The 17,740-nt window shown below is 50.3% G+C and overlaps 1 protein-coding gene across 12 annotated transcripts in view; it reads left to right on the plus strand.

Annotated features, from left to right (window-relative positions):
• LOC120600862 (leucine-rich repeat flightless-interacting protein 2-like) overlaps positions 1-12,468 on the plus strand; it is a 73,138-nt gene extending 60,670 nt beyond the window's left edge. For 11 of the 12 annotated variants that reach the window (XM_039860475.1, XM_039860482.1, XM_039860491.1 and 8 more), the window contains one exon: positions 987-3,817. In XM_039860475.1, the coding sequence (XP_039716409.1) occupies positions 987-2,515 (1,529 nt within the window). In that variant the 3' untranslated portion in view covers positions 2,516-3,817. Of the gene's footprint in view, positions 1-986; positions 3,818-7,179; positions 7,230-8,638; positions 8,757-9,375; positions 9,456-10,502; positions 10,608-12,023 lie in introns of those variants that run through there. The other variant, XM_039860519.1, reaches the window with a different exon arrangement.
• Positions 12,469-17,740: the final 5,272 nt, after the last annotated feature.

Genomic DNA, 17,740 nt, shown 5'->3' on the forward strand with positions numbered 1-17,740 from the left:
TTTAAATTTATATGCGTATATTTCATTAATATAAAATGTGGTCACGTGTATGCACTAATAAATATTTTAAAGCATGGAACAAAATTAACTCTAAATAGGAGCCCTCCCGCTCTTCCCGTTTTCCCTGGGGTAAGTGTACCCACCGTGGAGACCACTGAGTTATAAAGTTATCAAGCTTTGACTTCCAGTGACATAGCGTCTTACATGCTGGGGGTTTGTCAGTCTGAAGAATCCAAAATATGACTTCCTTCCAAAGCAGCGACATGTTCTTCAATTCAAAATTCTTTCATCGATGAACCATTCATTAATCATTTAACTAAGTGGTTGTCCTGATTTTAAGCATTTGCCTCCTGCTGGGCCTCCCCAACCCCTTAGGGGACGGAGCGAAGGTGTTTAGGGCCCAGGCCACTTTCAGGAGATGCCGAAGGGACGGAGGGTGGGTTTCTTTTTCTGTTACGTGAGTTCTTGCAAAAGTATCTCCTTTGAGATTGACCTTGAGGCTGAGTTTCTTCCGATGACCTCAACATTCCTTTCAAAGATTATGTGTAAGCCGCTTTGAGGGCCCTGTGACACACAGTGCTGCTTGACAGCTGAAGGAGGCCTTGTCCAGGCGTGCATTTAGAAGCGAGAATGGGCAGCGTGAAGCTTAAGTTTTCCTTAAACTCGTCCCTTTGGAGTGTTTCACTGCCTGGTCCTGAGCTCTTTCTGTCTGTTAAAACTTAACCTCACCTTTGAGAATCAGCTCACTCAAATGGCCCCAGCGGCCACTTGCCTTGGAGATGGTGGCAGTGGCCTTGGCTGATGGAACGTTTGCTGATGCAGTGGCTGCTTCGCGGCACAGAGCTGGCGAGGGCTTCTCTTCCGGGTGGTTCTCTGAGGCCTCTGGGATGGGGCCGGTGGGGACGAGCGCTTATGTGTACGCTGTGATGTGTCTTAAGTGGTCGGCACATCGTGGAGTCCCCTCAACTTTCTCAATGGTCTTTTAGGAAGAGCCAATGAAGTGGAGGTGAACGGTGGAATTGTGGAGAATGTGGGCAAAAGAGAAATCTTGCAGAATACCAAGCAAGAGCAGCGCAAAGAGGACCCGATGAAGGATTGTGTGGACGCAGAGGCGTTACATCCCGATGAGCAAGCCGAGGACCAGAAAACCCCTGAAGACACTGCCCCCTCCCCGGGGACCTTAGCAGATGCTACAGACGGGGATCAGGTCCAAAGCCAGAGCTTAGAGAGCACGTCCCTCCTTGAACGTACAGAGCAGGTCGGGTCAGATGAGGTCGTGAGCACCCCAGGCGGCCGGTCCGAGCCTCCCCTTGCGCAGTCCAGGTGTTTGGGTGAACTAGATAGTGGAAGCCCAGGTCCGAGGCTTGGGGAGGTCAGTCGTGATGCCTTGGACAGCAAAAACCAGAGCGAAAAGCCTGCCAAACGACAGGAACAAGAAACGCAAGATTTTAAAACCAGTGTGGGAGAAGTTAGCACAAAACCGCATCAGGAATTTGCTCCTTTGCCAATATCTGAGGTTGAAAGGGTGACGAGCTCGGACTCTGGGGACCCAAGCGGGAGCCCCACACCGGGCGCGGCGGGGGCAGGGCTAACCGGATTAGGGGAGCAGGTGGGCACAGTAGCCTCGAGTCCTCCAAGGTGCAGCAGTGACACAGCGAGTCATGAGGAAGAGTGTGTGGCAGATGTTCTCATCGAGCTGGACTCGAGCACAGAGGGTGGTCTAGAGAAAGAGCTCGCCAGCCAGAGAGCAGCGGGGCCCAGGACGGGGGAGGCCAGAAGGGGACTCCTAGGTGTGAAAGAACCCAGCGAGGAAAGTAACGACCCACCGGGGGAGGCGTTGGATTCATCACAGAAGAAGTCAAAAAACAAGAAAAAGAGAAACAAGAAGAAAAAGTCTCCGGCACCTGTAGAGACCCCTCAGGAGGTTAGAAAAGAGTTAACGTTCCAGACCCCAGCCCCAAGTGACAGTAAGGAGGGAGGGCAGGTCACACCTACTGAGAAGAAATCAGGTGGAGAAACGCAAAATGAGGCAACCGAAAATCCAGGGCACGACATGGTAGCGGGAAGCCGTGAGCACGTGGACTGTGCAGAAAACCCTAAAATCGAGTCGGGCGGACAGCTTAACGGAGACGACCGCGAGGGACACGCCGAGTCAGGGGACGTCGCGGCCGACGGGGAACCGCTCCCTTTCGAAGATGCCACAGCTGAGGCTTCAGGCACTAGCGCCGGTGGTGACAGAGAATTAGGCGAAGCCATTGTGAAAGGTGCCGCTGGCGATGGGGCCACTCCCGGCAGCCCCGCCGAGCCGGCGGACGCCTCCCAGGCGGAAGGCGCAGACGGGCGCGTGGTGCCAGAATGTCCGACTCAGAGAGCCGGGGAGCCGCTGGACGGCATCGGTCTGGGAGACCACGACGCGGCACCAGCGGGGCCGTTGGGAGACCTCGGCTCCGAGGGCAAAGAAGACGCGAGAGGCAGAAATGAGGACAAGAGCAGAGAAGACTGCGCCCTGTCGTGAGCTGGGGCTCCGCCCACGGGGCGGGGCCAGCGGGCAGGGGCCGCGCAGTAGGTCCAACTGCGAGAGACCCCTGCAGGTCATCACCACGTGAGAGGTTCACGGAATGCTCCAGATCGCATAGACACACCGCACCGTATGACAATCAACTACCACGTTATCTGCTACTTTAAGTTATAGACTGTTACTTGTAGATTTATATCTCATCAAGGTTATCACCAAGTTAGAAAGGAGGACACATTTGTTATCTGTTAAGTTCGGAGTGCATTCCGGTGTGTATGTAAACACTTTCACACCGTTTATATGTCTGCTTAAAGTCAAAATAAACATATTTAACATTTGCCTTAGGCCGATATGAATGTGGATATTCTTGACCAAGTGTATCAGTATCTAACTGAAATGACCAAATAGCATTCTGAGATGTCCACACTATGAGTATCATAGATATTTAAATTAACTTCTCCTTCAAATATACTTTTTTAAAATTTGATTTTGATATGTATGTTGTAACCTGTGTGGTGTCTTATTTTAAAAGGTGATAAATGTCCAAACAGCACATAGTTTCACTGAGTGATAAGACTTGCACCACAGGACGATAATTCCTGTCACGTCAGGGCCGGCAGGCTTCTCACAGCACTAGGAGACCCTGTCTTTACCTCATAGAAGTGTTTTAGCTCAACCAATACTTTTAGATCTTATCACTGATGGTACCTGAGTTTATTTGTAGGAGATTTTGACTTCATGCCGATTATGTACCAAAGTCATTTTATACAAAGATTTTTTAAATTTTTTTTTTCTTCTGGAAGAGATGAATGTTGAAATTGCATTTCCTGTGCAATATTTGGGTGGAGGGAATTATTTCTAATTGTTTTTTAATCTTAAAACTACTTGTCAGATTCAAAAGAGCTATACAAACGGGTACTGTTCTTGTGCAAACTGCTAATTAGATTATTACAGGATATTTTAAACAGTCGAATCCCTTTTGATATTTTGTTTAGATATTTTCATTTGTTGTTTCTCAGTGTATTCTTGTCTAAAAAGCTCTTGTTTTGGTCTTCCCGAGATACATATTTTCTACATAAAGAAGCATTTAAAAATATAATGGTAAAGTTAAATTCAAAATTAATTGTAAACTGTTAAAATCACCAGGGAATGCACATGATGCATGGTGGGCCCCCTTTATGAGATTGTATGATGTCATAATACTGTCACAAGATACTGCTCAGTGCAAAAGAGACCAAAACCTCAGCAAAATTTGAGGCAGACCTGTCATCATGTAACTGAAATAAAAACGTTGTCCCAGTGTTCGAGCCTGTGCCTCCGCTCTCTCAGCCACTGGCAGCCCGGCCGTGGCTGCCATCACGCCTCGTGCCCCTTTTGAGGCGGCCTCTGCTCCCGAGGTGCCGGCTCTGGCCCGGGATCTGCGGGACTCGGGCCTCCAGCCCCTCGCCAGTCATGCCGCACACTCCGTCCCTGGCGTCTGGACTGGGCCGCCATCGGCCCGTCCTGGGGAGGATCGCGAAGATCTGCCCCCACCATGTCACCTGCGGCCCTGGGGTTCTGACGAACCCCACTGCAGAAAGGTCCCCATCCCGTCGCTCTGCGTACCCATGCCAGGACCCAGAGCGTTTGGAGGAGGGCGGCGAGAACCGCAGATGAGCTCTGACCGCCTGTGCGGAAGTGGCAGGAAGTGGCGGGCCAGGGGCGGACAGGCCCCGCCTGCGAGCAGCAAAGCACGAGGCTTGCTGCAGAGCCCAGGCCAGAGGGCTTTTCAGGGTCTTCGCTGGTGTCACTGACTTCGTGCTGGGTGCACACCTTGCTCTGAGTTCGAGAGGCCTCTGGGGCCAAACTCACGAAATGGCAAAAGCATCGAACCGATTGACGCTCCATGTTATTCAATGACATACTTAAAGATAGCGTGGCGTACGTCACGGTCTTCGAGCCAGCCAGCCAGCAGGCTCGCTTGCTCCCTCACTGTCTCATTGATAAACATTGTTGATGGCTTCCTGTGTGGTAGGCGCTGTGCCAGCGAATAAGCAGCTCGCACCCCGCTTCTAGGGGGAAGGGACAGTGGGAATCAGGAGCGAGCACGAAAGAGGAAAAGGATTCTGAACAGCCGAACCGTTTCTCCGTAATCTGAAGGTCTGCGTGGTGAGCAGCAGATGCTCTGCTCCCGGGGTGAAGTGACGCGGTAGCGCAGTCACCCACGTTCGTAGCGAGGGCCCTTAGGTCATCGGGAAACGGTTACCTGAGGAGCGTGACGTTTAGGAAGGCGTGGAGGCATATGAGGCAGTCTGGGACGATTTCCGTGTCGGAAGGTTCAGACTCAGGAAAGAATCCAAGGTTACCTGTCAGGCACATCCCCGGAGGAGCCTGGACCACTGCGGCTTCACCGTGATCCAGAGCAGAGGAAAGCGTGGCCTCTAATCAAAAAGCCAGATATTTCTCAGCCCAAACCAGAGCCGTATGTAGAACGTGAGTCTTCCTTCGAATAATATGTGTAATTACGTATAATTATGTATCGTTAGGGGTGTAGGGAGAGAACAGAGAAAGGTAACTGAGGTTTTGAATTATAGGTGCTTATTTTGTAATATAGGAAGGTTAGGAAGCAGTAAACATTTTTAAAGTTTTTAGGAATGAGAGCTGTTGCATTGACTACTTTCTATAACGTCTAGTGAACGGACAACCCAATGCCCCTGAACTGCTCCTTCTGGGAGTTTAGACAGTTTGGGATCTCCTGTCGTAGGAAATCACCCTATCCAGCATGCCACCATGGCCATCAAAACAAGAGAACGTCACAGTCAGATTCGTTCCAAACATACAGGCTCCAGTTGCGTGTGCGTGTGTGTGCGCGCATGCGTCATGCTCCGCATACATGCGTGTTCATCGTGATGATCACATGTAGGGAGGACTCTGCAGGAGAAAACCCCTCTCTCTTTCCCTTTCCCCCTACACACTACCCCTCTTGCGTCGAAGACCTATATATTTTTCCAGCTGTGAACGGCTCCAGCTGTTAGCTGACCTGAAGCCAGCGGGGCCGACGTAGGCGGTTCCCATCCGCAGTGCCCTGTGAACAGGAGGAGGAAGAATTGTCTTTAGCAGCCTGTCCCTGTTCTGCCTTTTATAAGGAGGCACTGTCCTGGCCCAGGACACTGGCCTGGGGGAGCCTGCCACCGACCGCATGGGACCTATATTCTCACCATGAGACTAAAGGTCCGATTATCATTTTTTATTTTTTTGCCAGCACTATTATTATATCGTAACATTTTTTTAACTCACTAGGGTATTTGAAGTCTTCTAATAGAAAAATAATAAAATTGTATAATACACCTATGAGCTTCGAGACCGCTTTCTGATATAGTCGGCATTTTTTATGATGCCCCTGTAGGTTTTGTATGTAGGAACATAAACTATATAAGATAAAATGAAAAGTGACGTTGAGAAAAATAACCGGGGTTATAACTACAAAAAATTTTTGTTTCAGCTTCGGGTGGGTTTATGGAAGGAAAAAAATTAGAAGTAATTTGCATATAAATCAAAATAGAACGCAAAAGGCTCATGAATTTATCTGACACTTAGCACTTTCCGGTTTTGTTTATTTTGCACTTGTGACCTTCAAAATAGCAAGTTAGGGGGGTTGGAAAAATTTTTAAGTGGAAACAAGGGGGCATTTTATGCGAATTATTTCTGCGTCACATGGCTAATCAGAAGCTAATCAGCGTGTTGGCCCCTTGGGAATTCGCACCTCGGGCCAGGAATCGGGGTCCAGCTCCGAGGCCTGAGTTGCCACTTGGGAAAACAGTGAAGTAGCCAGGGTGGGCCCCGAGGCCTTCGAAAGTCGCCTGATTGTGCTGGGCCCCAAGTCCCCAGAATGACGTGACAATGGTGCCCGCCCACACTGCTTCGTGGGGCGAGGGGCTGATGGCGTGAGCCGCCAGAGCAGGGCCCGGCACGGGGCGAGGGCACAGTACACATCCACATTCCCGTCACCATCGCGTCATCCTAATTGTCCCTTAAACTGGCGTAGGAGTTCACCAAGCCTCCGAACCGAACCCCCCGCCCCCGCCTCGGTTTCCTGCACTGTGCTGTGAAGACACCCCCCAGGGAGATGTTTGGGGAGATTTCTAGATGCTTACGTATGTGCCCCCCGATGTATCTGGGCTGGGAGGGATGACAGAAACCTGGACTATTACTGCAGCTCCCCCAAAAGAATAAAAGCACCTGACGAGAGCGAGGGTCGGGCAGGTGTGTCGCCCGGGATCTAAACCTGGACGGTCAGGGCTAACGCAGATGCCGGTGACATTCCACGGAGGGTCTCAGGGTGTTTGCTCCTTGCTGACGATGTTAAACCGAGAAGCCTGTGAGATTTTGTGTTGCAGCGTGGTTTGGCCCTAGAGCTCTTGCATGCTAACCCAAAGTAGAAGATAGCCTGTTTGCATGCGGCCGGATGCTGCCCCTGACGAGACGAGCATGTGGCGGGAGGCTGACCCCACTCAACCTCCCGTGGCCGAATTCTTCCCCCGTCCCGTGTGTGGCCTCATTCGCTGTGGTACGTGTATAATACCTTCATCATCATCACTAACCGCGATGCTCGTTCAGTTTAGCGATCCGCTGGAAGGCGCGGTCCACGGAGTCACCTAAACCCGTTCTCTTTCTGATTTCTTCAGATATTAGGTTGAAAAAGCTCGTCGATGAACGGGAATGCCTACTGCAACAGGTAACAATCTTTCTATGACTTTACGTGTTCTCAGACGGGGCACCTGAACCCGTGAACCTTCCCATCCTTCTTCCTCCGTCAGAACCCCTATAAAGCATCGTGCCCGAAAGTAACTGTCGAGCCAACCGGTGCTCTTGATATTGTCGTCCAAGAAGAGCATCTGAAGCCGCAGGAGGGCGTCTCGAAGACCCAAGGCCGTGGCACTGAATCGCTGCTTAAAATGAATGTTTACGCAAAAGGCCTAGATTAACCATTGGGAGGCAAGGGCGTTACTGAGTCGTTCCAAACACTGCTGCTCGTACTTCTGCGGGTCCCTAAAGGCCGTTGTGTAGTCGCTCAGTGAGCAGCTCCCCTTTGCGGCAGGTCCGTCTCTGCTACACAGTTGGTCCGAGTTGTTTTCCCCGCGGTCTACCTTCCTGGCTCTCTTCCGCCTCGAGAAGTACGAAGCAGTTGTCCCGCACGGGACAGTAGTCACATCGTTGCACAATCACTTTCTAAGGAAATGCAGTTTCTCTCACTTTCCCTCGTAAGCCCAATCAGAGGTAGCTGCCTTACTTTTTACAATTCCGTTGACGATGTCTCTCAAAATCGTGCAAGCACTAAATATGATAGGAGTCTCTCGAAGCTCCTGTGATGCTTTAAAAACCTGTATCCGTGGCAACTCTGTACTTTTTCTTAAAGCAGCGTGCACCGGTGGTTTGCGCGTGCCTAGGGGTCTGCTCTGCGTGTGTGTGGGAGGGGGGGGGTGGACATCCACCAGGTCTGCAGAATGTAGCAGGACGAGGGCTGGGAGACCCCCCGTCACACACGGGAAGTTCCACGGTCACAGCCGTTAGCCGAGTTCCAGCTCCACACATCTGCACGTGCAGGAGGCACACCTGCAGCTCCCTCGGGTTCTGTGGGGGCCTCAGTCACAGCCCTTGCTGGCTCCTCGGTGCACAGAGCAGAGGTTAATAGCGCCCCTGATTGCTGACTCTCAGACCAGCATTTTATGTACAGTCCCCTCTGAATTCAAGAGGAATTTCAACCTTAGAAATGACTTTTCAGCTAGAATTACAAAGTAATTCACGCCCGATATCGTAAGTATAATTCCGTTTTTGTCCAATAAGAAGAGTACTAACTGGCAGAAGTTAGTTTATTTATTCGTGTTGATTTCTTTATTAAAGAAGACTCCCTATCTCCCTGGAGGATTGTAACCTTTTATTCCGATTCTCTTGTGCACAGTTATGTAATTCCTGTCTCTTTGGCACCCTAGAGACACACGAAATAACAGCGAGGCCACCTCCACTTGTTTTGATGGGGCGTTTTTTCATTTAGGTGCTGCTTCCTTTGCGACAGGCTCTAAACTCAGCTTTTTAGTCTCGTTGAGCATAGAGAAATTAACATCCTTTTTCGGTGGGTGTTTTCAGGTTAAGAAGCTCAAAGGGCAGCTAGAAGAACGACAGAAGCATGGCAAGCTCGACACTGCACGCCCCGGAGATGACATCCTAGAAAACGGGACGGACCTGCATGGAATGGATCTGCAGAGTAAGTGTCAAGCCCTGCGTGGGAGGGAGCTCTCTGGCACGGGCGAGCTTCCTTGCACGGGTGCGGGAGGAGGAAAGCCATCGTGGCACACAGTGCCCCGTGTCCCCCCAGTCCCCTATAGCCCTCGAGTCCAAAGGCACAAAGGTGTCCCCTCCGTGGGATAGAGCAGGATGGGCAGGTGGGCAGAGCAAGGATGTGTGTGTCTGAGCCTAAAAAAAAGGACAGGTGCCCAAAAGCGAGCACCAAGATGCCACCATACGACGCGCTGCAGGAAACCACGTCTACTATGCCGGGTGCCACTAATTGTATGGGAAAATTGCAAGGTATTTTTCTGTGCCAGAAATATAGAAAGAGGCTTGAGGGGATGCAATGACACTAGTCTCTCTCCTCCACCATTTCTTTGCTCACTGGCGCTCTCTCCCCTGGGTGCTTCCCAGCCTGAGTACGTGGAGAGAGCGCCCTCTCCCATCTCAGCTCAGGAGAACTGGGGGCGGCACAGGCCAGCACTTACAGATTTACCAGATGATTGCAAAGCAAGGGCTTGGTTCCCAGTAACTATTGTTTTCACATTTTCAAAGCTCAAGAGCTTAACAAATTTTCCTTCTTTTCCAACCTTCAGGGGACGCCAACAGACAGATCAGCGACCTCAAATTTAAACTTGCAAAGTCTGAGCAAGAGATAACCGCATTAGAACAAAATGTACGTGCACACTGTCAGCAGTAACAGTCAGCTGAACTGTCGATTAACTGAAGTTTTATTTGCTAGAACTCACCCCTGAAAGGCTGAGGACAAAAAGAAGCCGAGATTTTTAGAACCAATAAACGCCCTCAATTTATTTCCTGCGGAAGAACATGGGGAGGAGGGAGGGTCCTTCCTGGGATTTGGGCTGTGTCATCGGTTCTAATACTTTATAAACAGTGGTTAGTTGTAGAAAATAGCTCATGGGGCCAGGGAGTTTTTAAAGGTTTCGTTCTTTAAAAATGATAGTAAAAATAATAATTTAGTTAAAAACCGCTTCCTGTGGGGACGTCCCCGTCGCCCGGACGTCCGTCCTTCGCTCGCCAGCCAGGCCGGCGTCTCTGGTTCCTAGGTTTGGGGCACTCATGCCTCCGGCAGGCTGGCCAAATCTGGGGCGAATCGTGTCTTTAATCAAAGGGAGAAATAAGAACAGGTGGTCTTTCGCTCCACTGTGGGCGCACGTGGCGGGAACTGTTTAGAATTTCGATAGAAGCAGAACCGCGAACAGCGCACCCACAGAGTGCCGAGTTTTGTGAGCGCGCCTCGACCTCGCAGATCGGAAGTCTCGGGCGGGCCGTGGCCGCTCCCGTCGCCCACCTCAGGCCCCGGCTGTGCTGTGCCGTCGTCCCCACGTCCCCTCCTCCCACTCCCGCCTGAGCTCCTCGCCTTGCCTCCTCCCCCGCCTGCTCCGGCACCCCTCAGCGTGGACCGGCCCGCGTCCCAGCAGAACCGCTCCCGCAGAGGAGAGGTGGTGGCATGGTGTCGGCACCGTGGGAACCGCGCTTCTGACTAGAGTCCAAGGGGAAATAACAGGGCTTCGGTCCCGCGTTCCTCAAAAATACGCACAAATAGCTTGCTTGGCTCGAACCCATGTGATAGTCAGCAAGTCTCAGTCGTTACTTGCATGGCGTAGCCTCCCATCGTATTAAATTACACTGACCTCCAAGGTAATAAGGAGAAAGAAAACAGGCCAGTCGACTTATACGTATGGCTTTTCCTTTCTTTCAGGTAATAAGGTTAGAGAGTCAGGTATCACGTTATAAATCGGCTGCCGAAAACGCAGAAAAAATAGAAGACGAGCTGAAGGCAGAAAAACGGAAACTTCAAAGAGAGGTAAGGGTCCCGGGCTGTGTCCAGGGAGAGGACCGGTAACGAGCGAGCGTGTCCCGGGGGGCCTGCCACTGCATCAGCCATTGTCCCATCATTGTCCCAAAGCCTGGAACCTGACGTCACACAGGAGGTCGGAGCTCAGCCAGTCGGGGCTCAGGCATTCTCTGATTTATTACAGATTCATTCCAATGTGTCAGATGTGTGTTTATGGTTATTTATTCTGCAAGGGACGCGTTGCATTTCTTGGTTCTGTGAAGTCTTTTCTCTAAATCAGTTTTCAGCCATGACCTCGTAAGTCATCCTCTTCCCTGGTCTCTCCACTGTCCCCCTGGGACCCCGGTGAGACGGCAGACCTCACTGTGGCCCCCACGTTCACTCGTCCACCGACTGCCTCTTCAAGTTCCCATGTCCTTCCCCGCTCTCTGTCGCATAATGTCTAGTTTTGCATAGATCTGCCAGTTCACCCTCTTTTGCTTTTTTTAAGTGTATTTGTTCGCTCCCGGGAGTTTCTGGCTGTCCGGTCATGCCTGCTCTCTTTTTTAATTGTATCCTGTTTCTTTAAAGATTGTATGCACAGCCGTTCCGTTTCCCATGCCCGACCACGAAACCCCTTCAGCCTTTGGGGGCCTAGTTCTGTGGTTTAGTGCTTCTGCCGACCCCGACCCCGGTGGTTTGTCCCTTCGTGCGTTTGGAGTTTTGTGAGTTATGCTTGATTTTAACTGGTAGCAATACTCCATGCCTGAAATTTCTGCCCGTGTCCCCACCCCTGTCCCCGCACCAGTCCCCGCCCCTGTCCTCTCTGCCTCTGCTGGTGAGGGGCAGGGCAGTGGGGTGTGGCCCGTCCCCGGACCCCATCCACCCTCCTCGAGGGTTTTGGATCGGAAGCAGAGCCGCTGTTCTGATGACCCGTGTCTCCACACCCGCGTGGCTGTTGTGTCCCTGCCTCAGGTCACCTGCCCTCTGCCCGGCCGCCTGCAGGTCCAGGCAGCTCCATGCGGCCGCGGCTCCCACTCGGCTCCCAGCCTCCCCCGGCGTGGCCATCTCGGCCTCGTGCATTCCTGCCCTGGTTTCTGGCTGCAGAGCCCTTGCTCCCGGCTTCCCAGGCCTGCGGGGATCCCCCCCCCCACTCCCACCAGCAGGCCCGGTTCAGCTCGTGTTTGTTTGCCTCGCTTACCCTTTGTGAGACGTCAGGACCCCCAGGCCTGCGCCATGTCGGGGTCTAGGGTGACTCATGAGACCAGAATCTCGTGCCTTCTTAATTTAAGAAATCCATGTCCGCACACACATGTGTACGTACGTGTGTTTCGGGCCTCAGTGGGTCCGGACTGTGACTGTAATTGGCGGCAGAACTGGCGTCTTAGCGATCCCGTTATGCCTGGAGGAAGCCGGTTCCTCAAAGCTGCCTCTCCTTGTTTGCAGCTTCGCTCTGCTCTGGACAAAACCGAGGAGCTGGAGGTGAGCAACGGCCACTTGGTGAAGCGCCTGGAGAAGATGAAGGCCAACAGGAGTGTGCTCTTGTCCCACCAGTGAGCGCCGGCTCCGGGCGGGAGCCCGGGCGGCGACGGGGATGTCGTTCCACAGGCTGCTCTCTCACTGCCCGGGAGCCGCCTCCCCCTGCTTCCGAGGGGACACCGCGTGGCCACCGGGCTCCGCGTGCTCCCCGGGGGCCCGCCTGCGGGAGCCCCAGCAGCCTCCGGATGCCTCTGTCTGCAGACCCCGACCCAGGCTGGGCGCCACCCAGACCCCGCGGGTCATTGAATAAGCACACGGGCCCGTGGGGGCTCTCATCCCCAAAGGCACAGCCGCTGCTTCATGCCGTCTCAAGGGGTCATCAGAGTAAAGATTAAAGTGGGACTTGAGTTTTCTTTTCATGTGTCTTGCTGAAAATAAGGGGAAATGTTACAGTGTTGGGACTTCCTTTCATGGCAGAATCTACAATCTGAGTGACTTCAATAGTATCTCTTAGTCTACGCTTTTCATACGCAAAACACTGTGGAACCACAAGCCATTACGAGCAAAACTCTCTCACTGGCAGCGAGGGGATGGTCTAGAAGCAAAAGTGGCCTTAAGAAGACTCTTTACAGGCAACACATGAAGCTTTTCTAAGAGATTTTTGCATCAGCTCAATCATAAGGATACTCTTTTTCCAGGGAATTAGGCAATAGCTCACTGAAAATGACAGCTTTTCATTTGCATTATTTAATCTTCATATTTGGAATTGAAGTTGTTAACTTCTTTTAAAGAATGTACTATTAGAAAAATTAAAGACTGAAAGGTTAAAGGACTTCAGCAATGTGGCTTTTGGGTCATCTTTTCATGTTTTAAGCCTATTGAATCAATTCACTTTTCTTTCTCTGTTTAAAAAAAAAAGGTGTTCACAGTGAAGAATAGTGCACGTACAAGAACCAGTTGCTCTTAGAATAAAAAGCAAACTGAAAAAGTCACAGATTAGTGTGGGGACAACTGTAATATCTTCTGGTAGGAAAAGTTAAGTTACTTGCCATTTTTAGTTACTCTTTGTATATGTTGTGTTTCGAATGAGGCTCGTTAAATAGGCCAGCTTTTCAGGATATTGGCAAATACAAACCGAGACGGTGTCCTCCAAAACTGTACCTATGTCGACAGTAGGGTAGGGAACATGAATTGGGTGTATGAAATTAAGTGCCCCAAACGTGGCGCTGGAGGGGACTGGGGCCCGCCCCCAGCATCGTCGACCCGGGACCCTCCAGCTCCGTTTCAGGAGGTGAGAGAGGACGTGTGTGCCCTGGTGCTGAGGGCGGTTTCCTGTCCCGATGTCCTCTTCCTCCTCAAGGGTTCCATAGACAAAGCCGTCCCGTCACTCGCGCGTGTCGGGGCCACCGGCCTGCTGTCACGCTGCGTACCCAGAACCAGTGTTTTCACTCCCATCATCACGAGAGCTGCAGCTCTCCACACAGTGTAGTTTTTATATTGGCCTAAGGTTGGTCAGAGCAAATCTTAACGAAATCTTAACGACGGTTGGTTTCAGAAGCTTTCCACGTGTGAAATTCTACTTAATGAACGTTAAGTGTTTTAAGAATACAATAGATCAGTCAGGGTCCAGGCCAACAGCAGAAACCACCCAGGAATTTGAACAGGGAAATGTGATACAAAGATGACTAACCTGTAACAGGGGCTTGGCTAGTGAGGATGAACAAGAACTCTAAGGAACACCCCAGAGCTGAGGGAGAGGACCCAGGGAAGGAACAAGCTGGGCTTGAGATCTGATTGGAAGGGCTGGGACCGCCACCCACGGGGGCAGACAACACTGGGGACCAGGGGCGGGGCTGGGAGAAGACGCTGCTGAAGAACGGGCAGCACCACAGCGCACGCCACGGGTGCCAAGGGACCAAGGAGGACGGACCCGGGAAGGGGTGCCCCTGCTTCCTGCAGTCGCTCCAGCCCCGCCCCTGATGGCACTGGGCCAGCCAGTGAAGGAGCCGCGTTTACTGCATTCCTTAAGGCTCCTTTCGCAGCCTCTTAATGCAAACGTGTTTAACCGTATCGCTCAAACAATATCGATCATAGCAAATGCTTGCATAGCAATAGACATGGCTGGCAGTTAGACTCTTATATTTTCACTCTGGGAAGCTAACTGGCCAGAAGTCTCACAGCTGGGAAGTGGAGGGCTGCCCGATGGCCATTCCCACTTGTCGCACAAGCCCTGGGAAGATGGCCTTGCCTTCCCAAATCTGTGGCTCTGAGGAAGTCAGCCCTTTAGCCTCCATCCCTCACACCAATCCTTGCAGAAGTAGCAAATCCACGTTACACACCCTTCGTAGTCCAGAGGAAGCTAGAACACAATTCTTCCATTTATTTTATAGAATAAAAGTCTTCCTGAAGTTGTAGCTATTGGGAATCCACTGCTGTCTTTGTTCACCCCTGTAACCCAGCATCTTTCAACCTCAAGTGGCTGGCATCCTGGGCCAGTCACTCTTGGTTGCCGGGCATCTGTCCTGTGCATCTTAAGGTGCTGAGCAGCGTCCCTGGCCTCTACCCACCAGATGCCAGGGGACCCCACTCTGCATTGTGACCAAAATGTCTCCAGACATTGCCAAATGTCCACGGGGGGTTGGAGGTGGAGTGCAAAAGCGCCCCGCCCCCACTGAGCCCCAGTGCCCAATCCTGAATCAGAAGATCGGGAAAAGAGAGATGCTTGAGAACCTGCACCAGGATGCCTGTTACGTTTGCTGCAAGTTGTTTTCATTTTTAGAAATGAGATGGCATTTAGGACACAGAGCAACCCACTCAAAATACGTCATGACGTATTCAGACTTGAAATGAGATGGCATTTTCCACTGCGTTTTGGATTTCCTATTTTAATAGTGCAAAGTGTAAACTAAAGAATGAAAAGTTACTTGACATTTTAAAATTTGGTATTATTGAGCAAACAGCGATGTTGGCGTTGCGCAGCGCTGAGCTTGGGGCATAGTGGGTGAACGCCTGCCTCGAGGAGGCCATGGTCGTAAGTCATGGACGGCCACACGCACAGCCATGGACGAAGGCGGCGTGGAACGCGGGTGAAGTGCCAGCGGTTTCAGATTTGCAAACAGGGGTGCAGTCATGGGTTGTGTTTCTCCAAATGGCCCAGGCGGGCTGTGGCGCCCATGCGCACGTGGCTGCCTGGGTGTTAGAAGGTGACAGAGCTGCTGTCTACGGACCCGCCTGGTTCCCTGTACCTGCAGCCACAGGTAGGAAACACCTGATGCCTGCCCTGGTGTGGAGGATACTTGGGGACCTAGGAGACCCCAGCTCAGTGGTCAGGGGTGCTGCCATGTTCCCGAGAGCCTCCAGGAATAGGTCCTCATGAAGCTCCCAGTCTCTTAGGGACAACAGAGTTGTCCCCGAGCCCCAGGCCCACACTGGCCACCACAGCCCTAGATGCCACTGCCTGTCCACGGGCTGACATGCATATCTGTACACAGCCGGTCCCCAGCTCCCCCTGCTTGCCCCTTCCCCGTCTCTGCCAGAATCGCCCCCCTCAACACGTGCCAGATGGCTCCAACCTGGTCCTGAGTGGGTAGCACCAGCCAGAGCTGGGTTCGTCAGCCTTTGTGATGGCCCATCCCCGCGGGTGGCACATCAACCAGGACACCACAGCCTCGGGGAAAGAGTTCTGAACCAAAGGATTCGAATTTTATATCGGCACTCCCTAAATCGCAAGAGGTCCCAACCCCATATGTAGATATAGGTGGCAAGGATTAGGAAGGGGGGTCTTTAGGTCCGTGTTCATCCCTCACGGTCAGCCTTCTGGGCCCACCACCGCATGGGCACGCATGGGGGCCCGCCCGGCTCCGCCTTCTGCGGTTGGACATGTAGCCCCACCCCCCAATCTTACATGTATTGATTTATGTGTAAAAATCATTATTATTGACTTGTAATTTGGTAAGTTTTCAATATACATCCTTAGTATCTGTTAGGTTACATGAAAACATTTTCTTGAAGCTTCAAATTTAGCTCATTCACATACAAGTAACTGATGGGAAAATATAAATCACACTGACAATATCTGTTTTGTTGAGTATTTGGCAAGCATTTTTTTTTTTCAAGACAATCATAAATCGAAGTTAACAGTAAATCTTTGTAAAGCTCTCTCACAGCTCAACGAGCACAGGTCACTAAACTCATTGTCTTCTCTTTCATGAGTTTCATGCACTGGTGATGCGTCACATACACGTCTGCACACTGAACGATTTTAATGATATCTGGGATCATTTTTGTAGCGGCTGCTTTAGAAAACTGAGCACAAATGCCTCTAAGATGCACCATACAGTGAAATGAAGCAAGGAAAGAAACTTCAGTCTCGAGCTTTAAAATGCCAGAAAATCTGGGTTTTTGACCTAAATTTGTCTGACATACCATCCACCAGGATAGAAATTAATATTCTCACGTCTAGATTAAATTTTTCTTTGACAGATGTAAAAGATTTTAAAATATCCACACCACAAGTTCAAATTTTTTTAGGGTATGAATTGATATTTCTTTGTAAGTTTGAAAATCCTTCTGAAACAAAATGTACCCACAGTATTATCAATTAGGTTGTCTTTCTATAAAATGACTCATTTAGAAACTAAAGTACTTGTGATTTTTAAATTTTTGAATCAATTGATTTTTGATATTATTACAAAGGTCTTGTATTATACGGGTAATTGTTTGGTGACCTAACTAAAGATTTTTCACTTTTTATAAAATCTTTTAGACTTCCTCTCATAATTTTTTAAAATTTCCATAACTGCAATCATTTCTTTTCCCATCTCCATCTAAAAATGAGTTTCTCTTCTGTGTGAGAATCCTAGCCATTTTACTGCTGGCAAAAGTTACAAACTCAGGTCGTATAGAACGTCACTTAACATTTTTCGTTGGATTTGATTCTGAACTCTTGTGACCAATTTTGTCAATTTCGTTTGGACTATTGAGAAGAAACTTCCCATCGGACTCATTGTGTATTAGTTATTTCTTACTGTATAAATAAATCAACCCGAAACTTAGCTTGAAACAACACGTATTTATCTCACACCGTTTCTGCAGGTCAGGGAGTGATTTCACCGGGTGTTTTGTGATCCGTAAAGCTGTCAACCAGGAGAGTCATTTGAAGGCTCAGCGGGGACTGGAAGCTTCTTCCGAGCCCTTTCATGTGGTTATTACGAGGCCTCATTTCTTGGCTGATGGATGGAGGAAGGACTCGGCTCCTCACCACATGGCCCTGTCCATAGGCTGCTCATGACAGGGCAGCCTGCTTCCTCCAGGGCAGATATCAGAGAGGGAGAGATCCTTCCCCAGGTGGAAGCCGCCGTCTTTTTAAAACTTAATCTTGGAAGTTGCATCCCATTACATCTGACATTCAAGGGGATGGAAATCTCATTAGATCTTAATAAAAATTAAAGATAAAATTCTTAGACTTAGGAATAGGATAATTCCTCAACGTCATTAAAAATATCATCTCAATTAACATCACAGTCTGTATTAGAACAGCGAATAGAAGCATTTTCATTTAAATCAGGAAGGAAACAAAGATGCCTAGTTAGCACTGTTTAGCCAATGCAATTAAACACAAAATAGTAATAAGCTATAGATATTGGACAAGAGGAAAATATTATTTGTACTCAATGGCAAAACTA

This window comes from Pteropus medius, unplaced genomic scaffold (assembly GCF_902729225.1).
Source record: "Pteropus medius unplaced genomic scaffold, Ma_sr-lr_union100, whole genome shotgun sequence".
NCBI classification, from domain to species: Eukaryota; Metazoa; Chordata; class Mammalia; order Chiroptera; family Pteropodidae; genus Pteropus; species Pteropus medius.